The sequence below is a fragment of the Lithobates pipiens genome, unplaced genomic scaffold (assembly GCF_037356315.1).
Source record: "Lithobates pipiens isolate NorthernLeopardFrog02 unplaced genomic scaffold, aLitPip1_a1.2 Scaffold_28, whole genome shotgun sequence".
In the NCBI taxonomy this organism is placed as follows: Eukaryota; Metazoa; Chordata; class Amphibia; order Anura; family Ranidae; genus Lithobates; species Lithobates pipiens.
The window spans coordinates 45951947-45968261 of record NW_027507789.1 but is presented as its reverse complement, the minus strand read 5'-3'; the positions used below and the strand labels follow the sequence as shown (position 1 = coordinate 45968261).

At 43.1% G+C, this 16315-nt stretch overlaps 1 protein-coding gene across 1 annotated transcript in view; it reads right to left on the bottom strand.

The window, feature by feature from the left end:
* Positions 1–1606: 1606 nt before the first annotated feature.
* NECAB3 (N-terminal EF-hand calcium binding protein 3) overlaps positions 1607–16315 on the bottom strand; it is a 145292-nt gene continuing 130583 nt past the window's right edge. The window contains exons 11-13 of the mRNA XM_077459163.1: positions 14268–14345; positions 4022–4113; positions 1607–1909 (exon numbers count right to left, since the gene is read on the bottom strand). Coding sequence (XP_077315289.1) covers positions 1884–1909; positions 4022–4113; positions 14268–14345 — 196 coding nt within the window. The 3' untranslated portion in view covers positions 1607–1883. The remainder of the gene's footprint in view (positions 1910–4021; positions 4114–14267; positions 14346–16315) is intronic.

The window sequence follows — 16315 nt, the reverse complement described above, 5'->3', positions numbered from 1 at the left end:
TCCCAGGTGTGTCAGATTGCCAGTCCCTGATTGGGTGGGTCCGGATGGGTTCTCCAACCAAACCCTACGTTACCGCAACACACAGAAGTGTTGTACGGGTTGGCCGGAGGAGCCACGATGCTCGGTGGAAGACACACTATCAAACATGTCTGGAAGTGTCAGATAGCAGCCATTGCTGCTTCCCAGGTGTGTAGGATTGCCAGTCCTTGGTTTAGTGCCATGGCTTCTCCAACCAAACTCTATGTTACTGCAAGACACAATAGTGTTGTACGGGTTGTCCGGAGGAACCACAATGCTCGGAGGTGGACACACTATCAAACACACCTAGAAGTGTCAGATAGTAACCATTGCTGCCTCGCAGGTGCCTGCGATTGCCAGTCCTTGGTTGGGGCCATGGCTCCTCCAACCAAACCTTACATTTCTGCAAAACAAAGTAGTGTTGTACAGGTTCGCAGGAGGAGCCACAATGCTCAGTGGCGGAGTCAGAGAGCAGCCATTGCGGCTTCCCAGGAATGTGGGATTGCCAGTCCTTGGTTGGGTGCCATGGCTCCTCCAACCAAACCCTACATTACTGCAAGACACAGTAGTGTTGTATGGGTTAGCAGGAGGAGCCACAAAGCTCAGTGGTAGACATACTATCCAACACACCTAGAAGTGTCAGATAGCAGCCATTGCTGCTTCCCAGGTGTGTTGGATTGCCAGTCCCTGGGTGGGTGCCATGGCTCCTTCAACCAAACCCTACATTACTGCAAGACACAGTACTGTTGTACGGGTTAGGAGGAGGAGCCACAATGCTCAGTGGCGGACATACTATCCCACACACCTAGAAGTGTCATATAGCAGCCATTTTTTTTCGCAGGTGTGCTGGATTGCCAGTCCTTGGTTGAGCCATGGCTTCAACCAAACCCTACATTACTGCAAGACACAGTAGTGTTGTACAGGTTAGCAGGAGGAGCCATAATGCCTGGTGGTGGACATACTATGCAACACATCTGGAAGTGTCAGATAGCAGCAGCTCCCACAACACTGCAAGAAAGTGAAGATACAGTATACATCACCACCCATTGGGACAGGTAAATGTAAAGGTTCTTTCTCTGCATGGTGCTTCAACTTTTTATGTTTACTATGTTTGCGCGATTAATGGAGTTATTGGTACAGATCACTTACTGTTTTCATTCAGGTAAGGAAGGGGCAAGTAAATTACATATTTACCGCCCCCTTTTCCTGCTCTCCAACCTGAAACATCCCCCTGTGTGCCTGCAGCAGCTGCCAGCGGGACAGAAGAGGAAGGAAGCTGGCAGCACTTCAGGGGAAAGTGGCACACAGGGGGAGCCCAGACAGCAGACGGAAGGGGCGCATGTGCTAGAAGCTGTCCCTCTGCGGCATAGCCAGAGGAAGAAAGAGATGGAGAAGCTGGCAGCGCTGCAGGGGGAGGCAGACGAGAATTTGTGTCTGCAATAAGACAGTACAGCCAGCTGGCCCGGTCCCAGTACAGGAGGGCTGGCTGTACTGCTTTTATAGCAGCCCTGGTGATATCAAGCATTTCTGCAAATAGCTCAGACTGGTGGCATCATCAGGAAACGCCACATTGAAAATAGGGTCACACTCACACAAAGCAACTGTATTTTTATTGTACAACCTCTCAGGAATCTAAATATTTGCACTTTCACAGTAGCTTGATATACATTCTTTGTGGGAAAGTTATCGAGAAAAAGATGATAACCTAATCACGAACAAGAGCAGAGCAAAGGAAAAGGGTTAAAACTCAACCGACGACATGAAGACTAGGTTGCTAGGATGCATAAATTGCTTTTGTTCCCCAAAGGTAACTGATATATAGTCCAAAGAACACGGATCTTATCCCCATGGAACGTTGCAGTCGCTTAGGACTCAAAAAACCACCAAGAAGCTGCAAATACAAAAAGAAGGGCTGTCATTGCTTTGGATTCTGAGAAATGTAAATTAATTAAGGACAAACAGATAAATGCACAGCTAAAATACAGGCTATCTATATAGATTAGTATTGTATTCAACTCAGTGATTCTGTTGGTCAGCTCTGTGGGCATCATGTCTGATACACTTGAGAGCCATTTTCCACAGAATTGCTTTGGCAATCTTTTTTACAAGGTTGGTCATCAGGTCTTTCCTGAACCCTTCCCAATTGCTCAGACTTGCAGAATGTTGTAGCACATGTGCATAGCCAATTTGTACACACATACTGGAGCCAATTAACCTGCCAGCATGTTTTTGGAATGTGGGTGGAAATTCATAGAAACACAGAGAGAACATTCAAACTCCATGCAAATTGTGTCCTGGCCAAGATTCAAATCAGCCCCAGTGCTGCAAGGCATAAATGCTAACCAGTGTGCTGGCCGTAGAAGGCAGTCTTGAAATTTACACAGCTCATCCAGGCAACAAAGTCAGGATGGTAACCTCACTTTTCTCTACTACATTTAAAGCACAGCTCCATCCAAAAGGGGATACGCCACTTGTTTGCAAGTTTGTATCTCCTCCACTAATACATTTGCCACTTTTTGAGAGGGAGCTGGCACCTGGTTTTGACAGGTACCCGCTCCCTTTTTCAGCTCAGATAGCTACCCTCCTCCCCAGTCTTCTGGGACACATCACAGGTCCCAGAAGATTACAGGACCATTCACAAGGCGCTGTGTGGCTCACTCATGCACAGTAGGAAACCAGTTGTGAAGGCGCAAGGCTTCACTTCCTACTTCCCTTGCTTGCTATGCCGGGACCTGCACCTGAAGCTGATTGAAGAATCAGCTCAGGTGAGGACATCGCTGGATCCCTGGACAGGGAAGTGTCCTTATATCAAAAATCAGCAGCTACACTATTTGTAGCTGCTGACTTTAATTTTTTTGGGGGGGCCTGGAGCTCCTCTTTAAGTAATTTAGCTTGATTGACTTCCCCCAAACAATGATCAGGTCTGCTACCATCACTGCACTCAGGTCACATTCGGTCCCTATTCAGACTAGGGTTGCCACCTGTCCAGGATTCACCCGGACAGTTCGGGTTTGGAATCATACGTCCAGGTTTTAGACTGCCTGAAACCCGGACACATTATTTACATTGGACTATGGCTTCCCAGCAGGGATGCTGGCTGCAGTTGTCTAAGCTGAGTGTGTCTGTCACTCCTTCACAACACATAAAGCCGGCATTAACAACCCCCCCCCCCCCCCCCCCCAAACACACACACAGATGGGATAGGATACTCCTCTGTGTCTGCCCATACTCCAAATTTCCAAATGTCCAGCCCCAACTTTCTTTTTCTGAAGCATAGAGCCGAGGATTGAAGTCCAGCAGCCTCAGATACATCTGGATGAGAGGTGCACACTGTCTGTGATTGAAGCCTACCCCTCTTCTCTCTCCTGCCTCTGAGTAAGTACACTGAGGCAAATCAGGGTTCTCAGAGCACCCCTTACATCAGAGTTCCCCTTTACACCAGAGGCCACAGTGTTTCCCCTTACATCAGAGTCCTCTACGTACATCAGAGTGTTCAGTGTCCCCCAATAAATCAGGGTTCCCAGAGCCTTCCTTATGTTAGAGGTCCCAGAGTTCTTCCTTACATCAGAGTCTGCAGAGTCCTCCCTTACAGTGAAAAAGAACTCTGCAAGTTCAGATGTAAAAGGGGAACTCTGTGGATCCATATGTAAAGAGGGACTCTTGTTATTAACTTTCTATCATTAGAAATGTTATTTAATAACAAAATATATATATATATATATATATATATATATATATATATATATATATATATATAGTTTATACTATGAAAAAAATTAAAATGCCGGGCGCCTCTAAACTGTTCGGGTTTAACTTGAAGAAAAGGTGGCAAACCTAATTCACACTACAAAGATCATTTCTTCCCCATACTATTAAACATTATCACTCAAGCCCTGAAAAAATAAATAGTTCAAATGAACCTTCAAGTGAGAAGACCATTTTTTACTAGGCGCACCTAACCAATAATGTATTATTGCAAATATAGACCTCTGCGGATGTTCACCTGGGAATAGCATGGTCTTGATCTCCTCTGGGCCCTCCAGACAATCGATGGATGCTCTCTGAAAGGCCTTGCTTTGTGCACACTGAAGATGACTAACAAAAAGAAAAAGTGAAAATGTACAATAAACAACTGTGTGGCTTATGAAACTCTGATTATTGATCAATAAGCTATATGTTTTTCCTGTAGGTCTTGATTTAAGAATGTAAATATTATGGTAAGCTCTAATTAATATATATCTTCCACAAGTCCTTCCTAGATGCCTGACTAGGACATGTATTTCAAGGGTTTTAAGGTTTCCCATTTATCGGGGGTTTTGTTGGTCTCCTAATGGTTATCAGGGGTTAAATAAATTCTGGAATAAACTAGCTCCTTATATTGCCTGGTTTTGAGCTTGAATGCTCCTGCTATAGTAGGCATTTTACATTAGAGAGACAATTTATTCCAGAATTTATTTAACACCAATTAACCACTGAGAGTCCAAAATAAGAAAAAAAATTCAAGGAGAATCTTACAGCCCATGAAACGCGTAGATTCGTCACCTTTATTATCTTTAGACTTCAGCAATTAAATAATTATACTTGGACTCCAAATCTTGGCGTGGTGCTCTCATTTTCCTTGAACCTTCCATTGTCCACTCAAGGTGTCTTTGAGCTTCCTTCATAGTACAGAACTGCCCAGCTAGAGTCACTGTACTACATAGTATGGACTCACCTTAAAGTATAACTAAAGGCAAAGCTTTTCCCTGGTGTCTACATGGCAGCATACATGTGATATTAGCCCCTCCTATTTCCAACCATAGGCCCAGTGCAAAGCTTTAAAAAGTTTACACCCACACAACAGCCCATTCCCTTTTTTGTTCTCACGGAACTCATAGAAACCAACAATGGTAGAAGGCTCCAATGCACAATCACCTTGTGGTAGAAGGCTCCAATGCACAATCACCTTGTGGTAGAAGGCTTCAATGCACAATCACCTTGCGGTTCCTAAAGTTAAATCTAAGGCCCTGCTATATGTCTGGGCTGCAACCACCAATAGTAATTGCTGTACGTTCCTCCAGCAGCATCTGAACATCGTGGGCACCTTATGCAGAGATGTCAACCAACATAACAGGCAGGAGAGCCAATCATGTTCTATTATGGTGCATTCTTTCAGCACTACTGATGGGCTCAGTAGTCCTCACTACACCTGTCTTTGGCAGGAAGCCAGTAGCTTATTCACTTTCTTATGATGGGATTTCCCACCCTGGTAGCTAGTTATTGATCTATCTCATGTATGCTGCTATGGAGGCACCAGGAAAACTGAAAATGCTATCATAGTTCCTGGTGTCTCCATGGCAGCATACTAAACCCACCCAGTTTGTTCCTAGCGATGCACAGGGAATGGGCTGTTGTGTTAACTTTTTTTAGCTATGTAATGGTCCTGTGGGCGGAGCTAGGTGGGGATGCTATCACATGTATGCTGTCACGGATAGGCACCAAGAAAAGAAAATTACGGTAAGTAGGATACAGTTTTCAGGTTTTTTTTTACGTTTTGGACAGAGTAAAGAAGGATTAGAACACCTGTTTTTAGTATTATTTTATTACTATTATTACTATTATCCAGTTTTTATTGTTGTCTGTGCCCCCATTAGGGAAATTTGTCCTCTCTATTTGTCCTGTTTAGTATAATCATTGAAAGTGAAAGTAAAAGATAATCCCAAATTTGGGGTTGTGATTGTCTTTTACTTTCACTTTCGATGATAATGCTAAACAGGACAAATAGAGAGGACGGATTTCCCTAATGGGTTCACAGACAACAACAAAAACTGGATAATAGTAATAATAGTAATAAAATAATAATTCATAGAAGGTAAATCTTCCAATAGGGACACTAGTTCTGGTGGTCCTCAGGAAATACCCTTAATTTGCAGGGATTTCCTCTCACTTCCTGTTTTGGCTATGGGACAGGAAGTGAAGGGAAAGTTCCCTAATAAGGCCCAGGTGGCAAAAATTAAACCAACAGGGGTTATAACCCTCCCTTTCTCTATCCAAATGAAACGTTTTGCCTATAGTTCTATAATCAATTTTGGAACCAGTGACTCCTGTCTACATCTTCTGGTATTTTAAATGCTGTATAGAGATGGGCCGAACACCCTCCTTGTTCAGTTTGCAGCAGAACTCCCGAACAGGGGAAACGTTCTAACCCGAACGGCGACCCCATTGAAGTCTATGGGGGTCAAACAGGAAAAATAAAACGTCCCCATTTTTAAAGCTTATATGCAAGTAATTGGCCATAAAAGGGGTATAGGGGTCCGGGTACTGCCCTGGGGGACATGTATCAAAGCAAAACATTTTTTTTTAAACAATCGTTTTTTCAGGAGCAGTGATTTCATTCATTCATTTAATTTCACAATAAAAATAAAAAATTCCTTTAAATATATTGTCTGGGGGGGGGGGTCCCCTTAGTCTGCCTGTAAAGTGGCACATCTTTACCATGGGTCTGGTATGGATTTTAAGGGGAAGCCCATGCCAACATTTTTTATAAAAAGGGCCTGGGGTCCCCCCCAAAAATTTAACCAGACCCTTATCTGAGCACGCAGCCTGGCAGGTCAGAAAAGGGGAAGGGATGACCAATCACCCCCCTCCTGAAGCATACCGGGCACGTGGCACTACCCGCTTACCATGTCACTGACCCAGCATGTACTGGCTGGTGACAGTACAAGGAGAGCGGTACCACCAGGTGATGTTGCCAGGTGGCCCTGCCCTTTACTTATATAAGAACTGTCAAACGGCAAGCCAGTCATTCGCGGTTTGCCTTCACGGTGGCAGAGCTTTTTTTTTCTCTCCGGGTTCGGCAGTGATGTCGGCATCGTGATTGCCGATGGATCGGGGGACACTTTATTTTAGTTTTTTAATAGAGGAATTGTCAAAAACTGTCTCTGTGTTTTTATTACTTTTTGAGACCGAAGGGTCTGGTATGGATTGGGGGAGGACCCCATGTTTCATTTTTACTATTTTTAACGTCAAATGTTTGTTTTTTTGTTTTTTATTCAGCTGTCAGCAGGTAAGCCCATTGACAGCTGATAATTAATCGGTTGTTAAGGATGCCCGTGGCTGGCTTCCTGGCCCTGCTCCTTAACCACCAGCTTTTACTGTGCCCTAATTGGGCAAAGCTTTGCCCAATCAGGAATCAGAATGCACTGTGCAGTGAGCAGTACATTGCAGGGCATTCGGCGGGGCGAACAGCCAATGTCTGGCACAAACTCATGTTTGGGCCGAATCGTTCGCCCAACACTAATGCTGTATGTGTCCTCAAAGAGGAGGTTCTGTACTGACACTCGGCACCCAGACAGGAACTGAGCAGAAATCTCCCTGATGGGTACACACGGCAATAAAACCCTGACAGATGTTCTAACACGACTCGGCTCTAGAAGAAGCATTGTTTTTATACTGCCTTTGTCCTGTTGGGAGAAATATGCCTCCATTCTTGTTCTGTCAACCAGCAAAGAGAAAGGAAATGGGGAGATTTCACCTACTTCCTGTTCTTTGTGACAGCCAATAGCAATAAAATGATGGAAGAGGTTCTGTGTCTTCCCCACTCTATCCAAAGCTTGACTATCATTTTGGTTGGTATCGGTCTTGTACTTGTGTTTATGAGATTCCATTGTGTTAATATGCTGAGCTGTAGCAGATACTGTCTGTTGCTGAGTTTTATTAGGTTGCTGTGAATTGTTCTTTGTCAGGTACACAGGTGGTTTATTGATTTTCTGATTATATAGTCCAACATGCCTTATGAGCTAAATACTGAACAAGTGTGGCCAGGTGCACGTAGACTTTCAACTCAGCTATTGTTTACTTTGCTGTTCAATGATGACTTATCATCCTTGCTCCAGATCTGCCAACGACTGCCCTGCTTCACACATCACAGATATTTATGAAAAAGTTTCATAAAAGACATATAATTCCAAAAATCTACCCTAAAAGTAGTATTAAACCCTCAGTGGTTTTTAGATTAGCACATTGAGCACAATAATAAGCATTCCTCAGTATTTGTTAACATTCTTATTCCAGCACTTGCACTTTCCAGTGCTGTTGGCTCCTGTTTTCTCAGTGCTGCTTCCCTGAACTTCTGGTATTCACAGGAAATAGCTACTGGCGGACAGTGCAATCTATAAGCTTGAAGAAGGAGAGGGGAGGAGGAGAAAAGTGCCTTGCTATCCTTGGCTACAGGGCTATGTGTTTCTATTGATGTACACAGTTTAGGGAGACCTAACTGCATGCAAGAGGTGTTCCAGAGGATGCTGCAAGAGAAAGGGGCCAGACTGAAACAGAAAACCTGGGGCAATAGTCATTGGACCATCTTAACGGCTTCACAACCACCCCAGAGCAGATTTACTGCTACAGGGTGGCCGATCTGTGCAGAATCCCTTATATATACGTGATTCTGCACTTCCGGGTTTTGGGGGCGAGCATGCGCAGCTTGAGCCTGCTGTGATTTTAGACAGTGGGTCCCATAGACCTGATGTCCGCTGGGACCCACCAATCGTTTGTTACTCTGATAGAATGACAGTCGTCTGCCTATGTAAACAAGGCAGACTGTCATTCTGTGAGTACAGAAGGCATGGATCCTGCATCGCTCCCAAATGTCCCTAATTTCGAGGGACAGTCTCTGATTTGGAACAAATCAGTCCCTGTCCCTGTCCCTCTTTTCTCTTCATTTGTCCCTCATTTTGGTCTGAACTATATAGTTGTATATAAAATGCCCTTTTTATCTTTTAAAAAGTTACATAGTTACTAAGGTTGAATAAAGACACCTGTCCACCCAGAGTGAGTGCGTGTGTGTGTGCGTGTCTACAATTATCCCTATTTATTTAAGGTACCCATAAATAAAAAAATAAAAAAAATTATCAATTGCAGCCACTGTGCACTCAAATGCTGCCACTGTGCCATCAAACGCTGCCACTGTGCCCATAAAACTCAGCCACTGTGCCCATAAAACGCAGCCACTGTGCCCAAACACTGCCACTGTGCCCATCAAATGCTGCAACTGTGCCATCAAATGTTGCCACTGTGCCCATCAAATGCAGCTACTGTGCCATCAATTGCAGCAACTGTGTCCATCAAACGCAGTCACTGTGCCATCAATTGCAGCCACTGTGTCCATCAAACACTGCCACTGTCCCCATCATATGCTGCCAGTGTGCCCTTTAAATGCAGCCAGTCTGCCCATCAAATGCTGCCAGTGTTCCCATCATATGCTGCCAGTGTGTTCATCAAATGCTGCCAGTGTGCCCATCATATGCTGCCAGTGTGCCTATCAAAGTCACCCAGCTCCCACCCCCCACCCCCCCCCCCCCCCGGGATGGATTGCAGGACAACCCGATCCACTCACACACCCCCTGTAGGACACTCCGTGTTGGAGGACCGGTGCTTACCTAGGTAAGGTGTCCTCTTCTCCGGCATTTCCTCTCCTCTTTTCAGTTTCCTCCGCTCTGTCCCACTTCCGCCAAAGCGCTGAGCATCCAATAGGGACACCTGGCACTTTGGTCAATCAGAAAACAGGTCTCACTGACCTGCCTCTAGATTTGTTGGGAGGCAATGCGGTGTGAAAATAGTGAATATTCATTCGCTATGGTCACAAAATTGGGTGGGATCAGGGCACACTCTCTGCGCCCCAATCCCACCCTTTTTTGAAGCCTATTAGAGCCTCTGGCTCTAATCAGGTGCTTGAAAAAAAACCTCCTGCCCCTGTCACACATTCATATCTTCCAGTAGTAAAAGCACCTCCCCAACAGTTAGTATGCACTCCCTAGGCACACATTTAACCCTTTGATCGCCCCTGGTGTTAACCCCTTCTCTGCCAGCGCCATTAGTACAGTGACTGTGTATATTGTTAGCACCAATCACTATATCAGTGTCACTGGTCCCAAAAAAAATGTCAAAAGTGTCAGGTGTCTGATTTTTCTGCCGCAATATCCCACTAAAAATCGCTGATCAGGGCCATTACTAGCAAACAAATTTAAAAATATCCCATCGTTTGTAGACACTGTAACTATTGCGCAAACCAATCTACACTTATTGGGATTTTGTTACCAAAAATATGTAGCAGAATACATATTGGCCTTAATTGAAGAAATTTGTTTTGTTTTTTATTTTATTGGATTTGTTTTATAGCAGAAAGTAAAAAATATATATATATATTTTTTCAAAATTGTTTGTAGTTTTTTTATTTGTAGCGCAAAAAATTAAAACCGCAGAGGTTATCAAATACAACCAAAAAAAAATCTCTATTTATGGGGAAAAAAGGACATCAATTTTATTTGGGTACAGCATCGCACGACCGCGCACTTGTCAGTTAAAGCTATGCAGTGCAGTATCGCAAAAAATTGCGCGATCAGGAGTGTGTGTGTGTGGGGGGGGGGGGGGGGTAAACCTTCCAGAGTTGAAGTAGTTAAATTGGAACATAGGACAAGATTAAAGTGGTACTAAATACCTCCTTTTTTAGGTGTACCATCAGGTACGCCTATAATAAGGAATACCTATAGGTACAATAAATTATTATTTTTTTTTTTTTTGAAAGCCTGTGGCGTGCAAAACACACTCAAAAACTTCACCCGGTGCATAAAAAATGTGTCCACATATAAAAAGTGACACAAAAAAGTGCAGCGGGTACACAAGCCCTCTAAAATCAGAGGTACAATAAATATCTTCTAAACGTGCACCGTTTAGGAGTTATTTACTATAATAGCAGCCCGTGACATCACCGGCGCATGCACACTGCACTCTCAATGGCGCCTATTGAGAGAGCCGTGCCACGGCAGCGACTCACGGAAGTGACATCATGGTGGCTCAGCCATTCAAGTGGCTGCACTCCGTGAACCCAAAAGGAAGACCGGTTGAAGATGGAAGCCCTGTCAGCTGTGACAGCGCATCGCTGGAAGGCTTTGTTCTAAGGTAAGTCTTTCATAACATGCTAGTATGCGATGCATACTAGCACATTATTCTATTATCCTGCCGGGACCATTTTTTTTTAAGTTTTTGTTTTTGCGGTTTACTACCACTTTAATAGATAAAGAAGAGACATGCTCAGTAAGTGATTAAATCAGCTACTGAAAGTGCATAAAAAAAACTTAGGGTTTATTATTTATCAGTTCAAATTTTTAGTTATATTCTATGGCTATTTATTAAAAGCTACTGCCTGCAAACAATTTTTTTCTCATTTACTGCAGAAAATACTTGGATTTATCAGAGATTTTATGACACAAATTGTTTCTGTGACAGGGGCGGACTGACCATTCGGGCACTCGGGCACTGCCCTAGGGCCCCATGCCACTAAGGGGTACCATCAGGATTGCCAGCCTCAATAAAACCAGGGACAGTATGTAAAAATCTGTGTTTTTAAAAAAATCCCAAGATTATAGCTGCCCGCCTCTCCAGTACCTTTTCAGTGTGTGTATGTGTATTCTGTGTGTGCATACTGTGTATGTATATTGTGTGTCTGTGTGTGTATACTGTATGTGTGTGTGTGTGTATACTGTGTGGCCCCATAATCTATTGCCTGGGGGGCTCATAATCTCCTATTGCCCGGGGGCCCCATGAGTTGTCAGTCCGCCCCTGTTTTGTGATTTATTGTATAGACGGGCCTGTTGCATTTGAATGCAGTACTGCTCAAATGCACGTTTTCAAATGCAAATTTCTGTGTTGGACCTGCTTTGCCTGCAATGCAAATGCATATGTGCGCCGCATCTAAAGAGGCGCTATGCAGACAAGTCAAATGCAGACAGTTGAATCCAGCAATTGGGGATTGCTTTACAATACTTTTATTTAATGGAATTTGCAGGATTGAAGATGAAAGCGATTGGACAGGTTGGGAAAAATTTTCTGTTTTCAACCCAATTGTGTATGTGCATAAATACAATTATTTTTTTTACTTTTTTTTTTTTGACTAAGCTTTTCCCATCAATATTAGTGGGACTGACGTGGAGGAACTTTTTTCCCCCCATAATACATCTCACACTTACTGGGCACTTATACCCCCTTCCAGCCCAGGCCAATGTTCAGCTTTCAGCATTGTCGCACTCTGAACCACAATTGCGCGGTCATGCAACACTGTACCCAAACAACATTTTTATTATTTTTTTCCACACAAATAGAGCTTTCTTTTGGTGGTATTTATTCACCACTGGGTTTTTTACTTTTTGCTACAGAAACAAAAGAATACCGAAAATTTTGAAAAAAAATAAAATAATTTTTCAGAATTTGTTATAAAATTTTGCAAACAGATCATTTTTATCCTTCACTGATGGGCAGTGATAGGTTGCACTGATGGGCACTGATGAGGCTGCACTGATGAGGTGGCACTGGTGGGCCCTGATGAGGCTGCACTGATAGGTGGCACTGATGGGCACTGGTAGGTGGTACTGATGGGCACTGATAGGCAGCACTGATAGGCATCACTGTTAGGTGGCACTGATGATGAGGCACTGATAGGCATTGGTAGGCAGCACTGATAGGTGACACTGATGATGAGACATTGATGGGCACTGATTGGAAGCACTGATGGGCACAGATTGGCAGTACTGGTGGGCACTAATTAGCAGTACTGGTGGGCACTGATAGGTGGCACTGGTGGGCACTGACTGGCAGTACTGTTGGGCACTAATTAGCAGTACTGGTGGGCACTGATAGGTGGCACTGGTGGGCACTGATTGGCAGTACTGTTGGGCACTAATTAGCAGTACTGGTAGGCACTGATAGGTGGCACTGGTTGGCACTGATTAGCAGCACTGAGTGGGACCAATGTCACTGTAACAGAAGCCAGTTACAAAAAAATCCTTTCTCCTCACGCTCACACGACAATTACTCCACCCGTGTGCCGCAGAGGGCGGGTCAGCACGGGCACAAGAGGACATCTATTGACGCCCTCCCGCCACTGGAAGCCCTTGCTGTAGCCGTCTTTTGAAAATTACTTCAAAAACATTTGTTGCATGAATGTCTGATGCCTTCCTGCACACTGAACAAAATATTCTATAATTTCTGAAACACCTCTTGAGAAAACGATACCACATTGGGGACACTAGATGAGGATGAAGATACAGGAATTACACTCTATTACAAAAATTACAGGGCATTTAGTTCTGTGTGCATGAATGCTTCTGACATTCATGCAACAAGTATTTTATAAGTATTACCCCAAAATGTTAGTGATTTTAGCTCTCTTTTTTTATTATCCTTACAGCCATTATATAAACTTCCACTGTCAGAATGCTTTTTATTTTAGTTAGCGTGGCATAATAATGGTGGAGGTTTAAAAATATTATATGTTACAAAATTTTACACGTTACCAACTATGCAGCATGCTACAAATAATCAAATGTGCAAGCTTTCTCAATGCTCTTGTTAGGTTTTCTATTTTTATGAAAAATATTATTTAGTCCTTTTTAATGAAAGCACATATCTGTGAATATGTTTCTGTTTAATTATATTCTTTAAACTAAGAGCACCTGTTATTCTCACTTTTTAGCACTAGGTGGCAGCATGCACAGTCCCATCTTTATTCCTTTTCGCCATTGAAGCATTTTATTCATTTTTAGCCGTGCATGTTGAAATTTGCCAAATTTACTTAAAAAAATGATTTAAAACCTTCAAAGATTAATTTTTTTTTAAAGTAAATAACCTGTAGAATAAAAAGATGTTAGTTACAAATTTTTATGTTGCACGATATTTGTGTAACTGCGTATCAGACCTATATTTTGTCAGTAACAAACATTAATTTTAGTGCACAAAGAACCATTAAAACATAGCCACCAACTGTCTCTGATTTCGAGGGACTGTCCCTGATTTGGAACAACGTCCCTCTGTCCCTCTTCCCTCCTCATTTGTCCCTAATTTTGGTCTGATCCATATAAATGTATAAAGAAATGCACTTTTTATCTATCAAAAAGGGTTTTCCAGTGCTAAAGCTTTCATCTGATTTCTAAATTTCTGCATTTTTAAATTCCAAAAGCCAATATAAAGGAATAGTAGTGGTAAAAAAAAAAAAAAAAAAAAAGGACTTGTGGGTTTAACCAATCTTTTTTTTTTGTACAATTTCCCTTTAAGGGGGCGTGGTAATGGGTGTGTTCTATACCTGCATACTTTTGCTGATAGGTGTCCCTCATTCCTATCTCAAAAAGTTGGGAGGTATGCTTAAAGTCCTGATTTTTATAAACTATAAAATTGTGCAGCGTAAATAGATAGGAACTCCCGTACTGAAGAATCACTCTTACCTTTTCCAGGAGTCTTCTCCCTCCCACATCTCATATAAGATATAGCCTGGCTGAGGCTGCAGCTTCTGGACGGACACACTGAATAAAACAAAACACAGTCTCCAATGTATGGTCAAAAATAACGCATCTGATCTTAAGGTAATTACTAAATTATGCTGCTTACTAAATGACTCTAATGCTCATTTTGCATTCATCTCTGCTTTCCCTACCTACTAAAACCACTCTAGTTTATGCTTATCTTGAAAATCTAAATGGTCCTACTCCTTACCACTTAAAGACCAGGCTTTTTCTGGCAGTTTTTGTTTACAAGTTTAACCACTTTCAGACCGGACCATTTTGCTGGTCAATGACCAGAGGTCTTTTTACAATTTGGCACTGCGCTGCTTTAACTGGTAATTGCGCGGTCATGCAATGTTGTACCCAAACAAAATTTGCGTCCTTTTCTTCCCACAAATAAAGCTTTCCTTTGATGGTATTTGATTGCCTCTGCGATTTTTATTTTTTGCGATATAAACGTAAAAAGACCGCAAATTTTGAAAAAAAAATGATATTTTCTACTTTTTGTTATTAGAAAAATCCAATAAACTCAATTTTAGTCATATATTTAGGCCACAATGTATTCAGCCACATGTCTTTGGTAAAAAAAAAAGTCAATAACTGTATATTTATTGGTTTGCGCAAAAGTTGTCACATCTACAAACTAAGGTACGTTTTCTGGAATTTACGCAGCTTTTAGTTTACGACTGCCTATCTCATTTCTTGAGGTGCTAAAATGGCAGGGCAGTACAAAACCCCCCAAATGACCCCATTTTGGAAAGTAGACCCCCTAAGGAAATTGATAAGTGGCATGTTGAGCCCATTGAATATTTTATTTTTTTGCCTCAAGCGATTGAATAATGACAAAAAAAACATTTTTTTTTTTTTACACAAAGTTGTCACTAAATGATATATTGCTCACACATGCTATGGGCATATGTGAAATGACACCCCAAAATAAATTCTGCTGCTTCTCCTGAGTACGGGGATACCACATATGTGGGACTTTTTGGGAGCCTAGCCGCGTACGGGGCCCCGAAAACCAAGCACCGCCTTCAGGCTTTCTAAGGGCGTTACAGTTTTGAAGGCCATAAAATGCCAAGATGGCACAAACCCCCCCCCAAATGACCCCATTTTGGAAAGTAGACACCCCTAAATTTAGGGGTACACTAGTGAGACTAGGTAATAAATGGCGGGTGCCCTGAAACTATAAAAAAATAACTAACCAACCAGCGTCACCTGTAACAGTTATATGGTGATCACTGGTGAAAGGGTTAACTAGGGGGCAATCAGGGGGCTTTATGCGGTAGTATATGGGGGTCCCTGGCGCTATAAAAAGCTGCGGCGAACCTAAATACCTACCTGCCTAACTAGCGTCACCTGTGACACTAATACAGCGATCAGAAAAATGATCGCTTATTAGGCTGGGTTCACACTGGAGCGATGCGGGAACGCCACGAATCCGCGGCGGGTTCCCGCATTGCATGCCTCCCGGCGGCAGTTCACACTGCCCTATGCGAACTGCTGGGAGTGTCAGTGAAATGTTAATGACACCCCCAGATCAGTTCGCATATCGCAGTGCGATCTGCAAACTCGGATCGCATGGTGTGAACACCCATGTGATCCGATTCTGCTGCGGACCAAAAAAAGGGTCCCGTGCGAATTTGCGGCGGGTGCGGCGCGAATTCAGCCATATAATCTGTATGGCTGAACTCGAATCGCACAGAGATCGGATGTGATTTGCACTGCAGTGCGGTGCGAATCACATTCGTTCTCATAAACCGCTGCAATGTGAACCCAGCCTTAGTGACACTGGCGACGGGGGGTGATCACGGGGTTAAACCTTTATTGGGGGGGTTAGGGGGGTACATTAGAACTAAAGGGGGCTAACCCTAACTGCCCTAACAGTTATTACAGTCACAAATGACACCAATGCAAAAAAAAAAAAAAAAAAATGACATTGGTGTCACTGTGACTGGGGGGCAGGGGTAATTGGGGGGGTGATCGGGGGG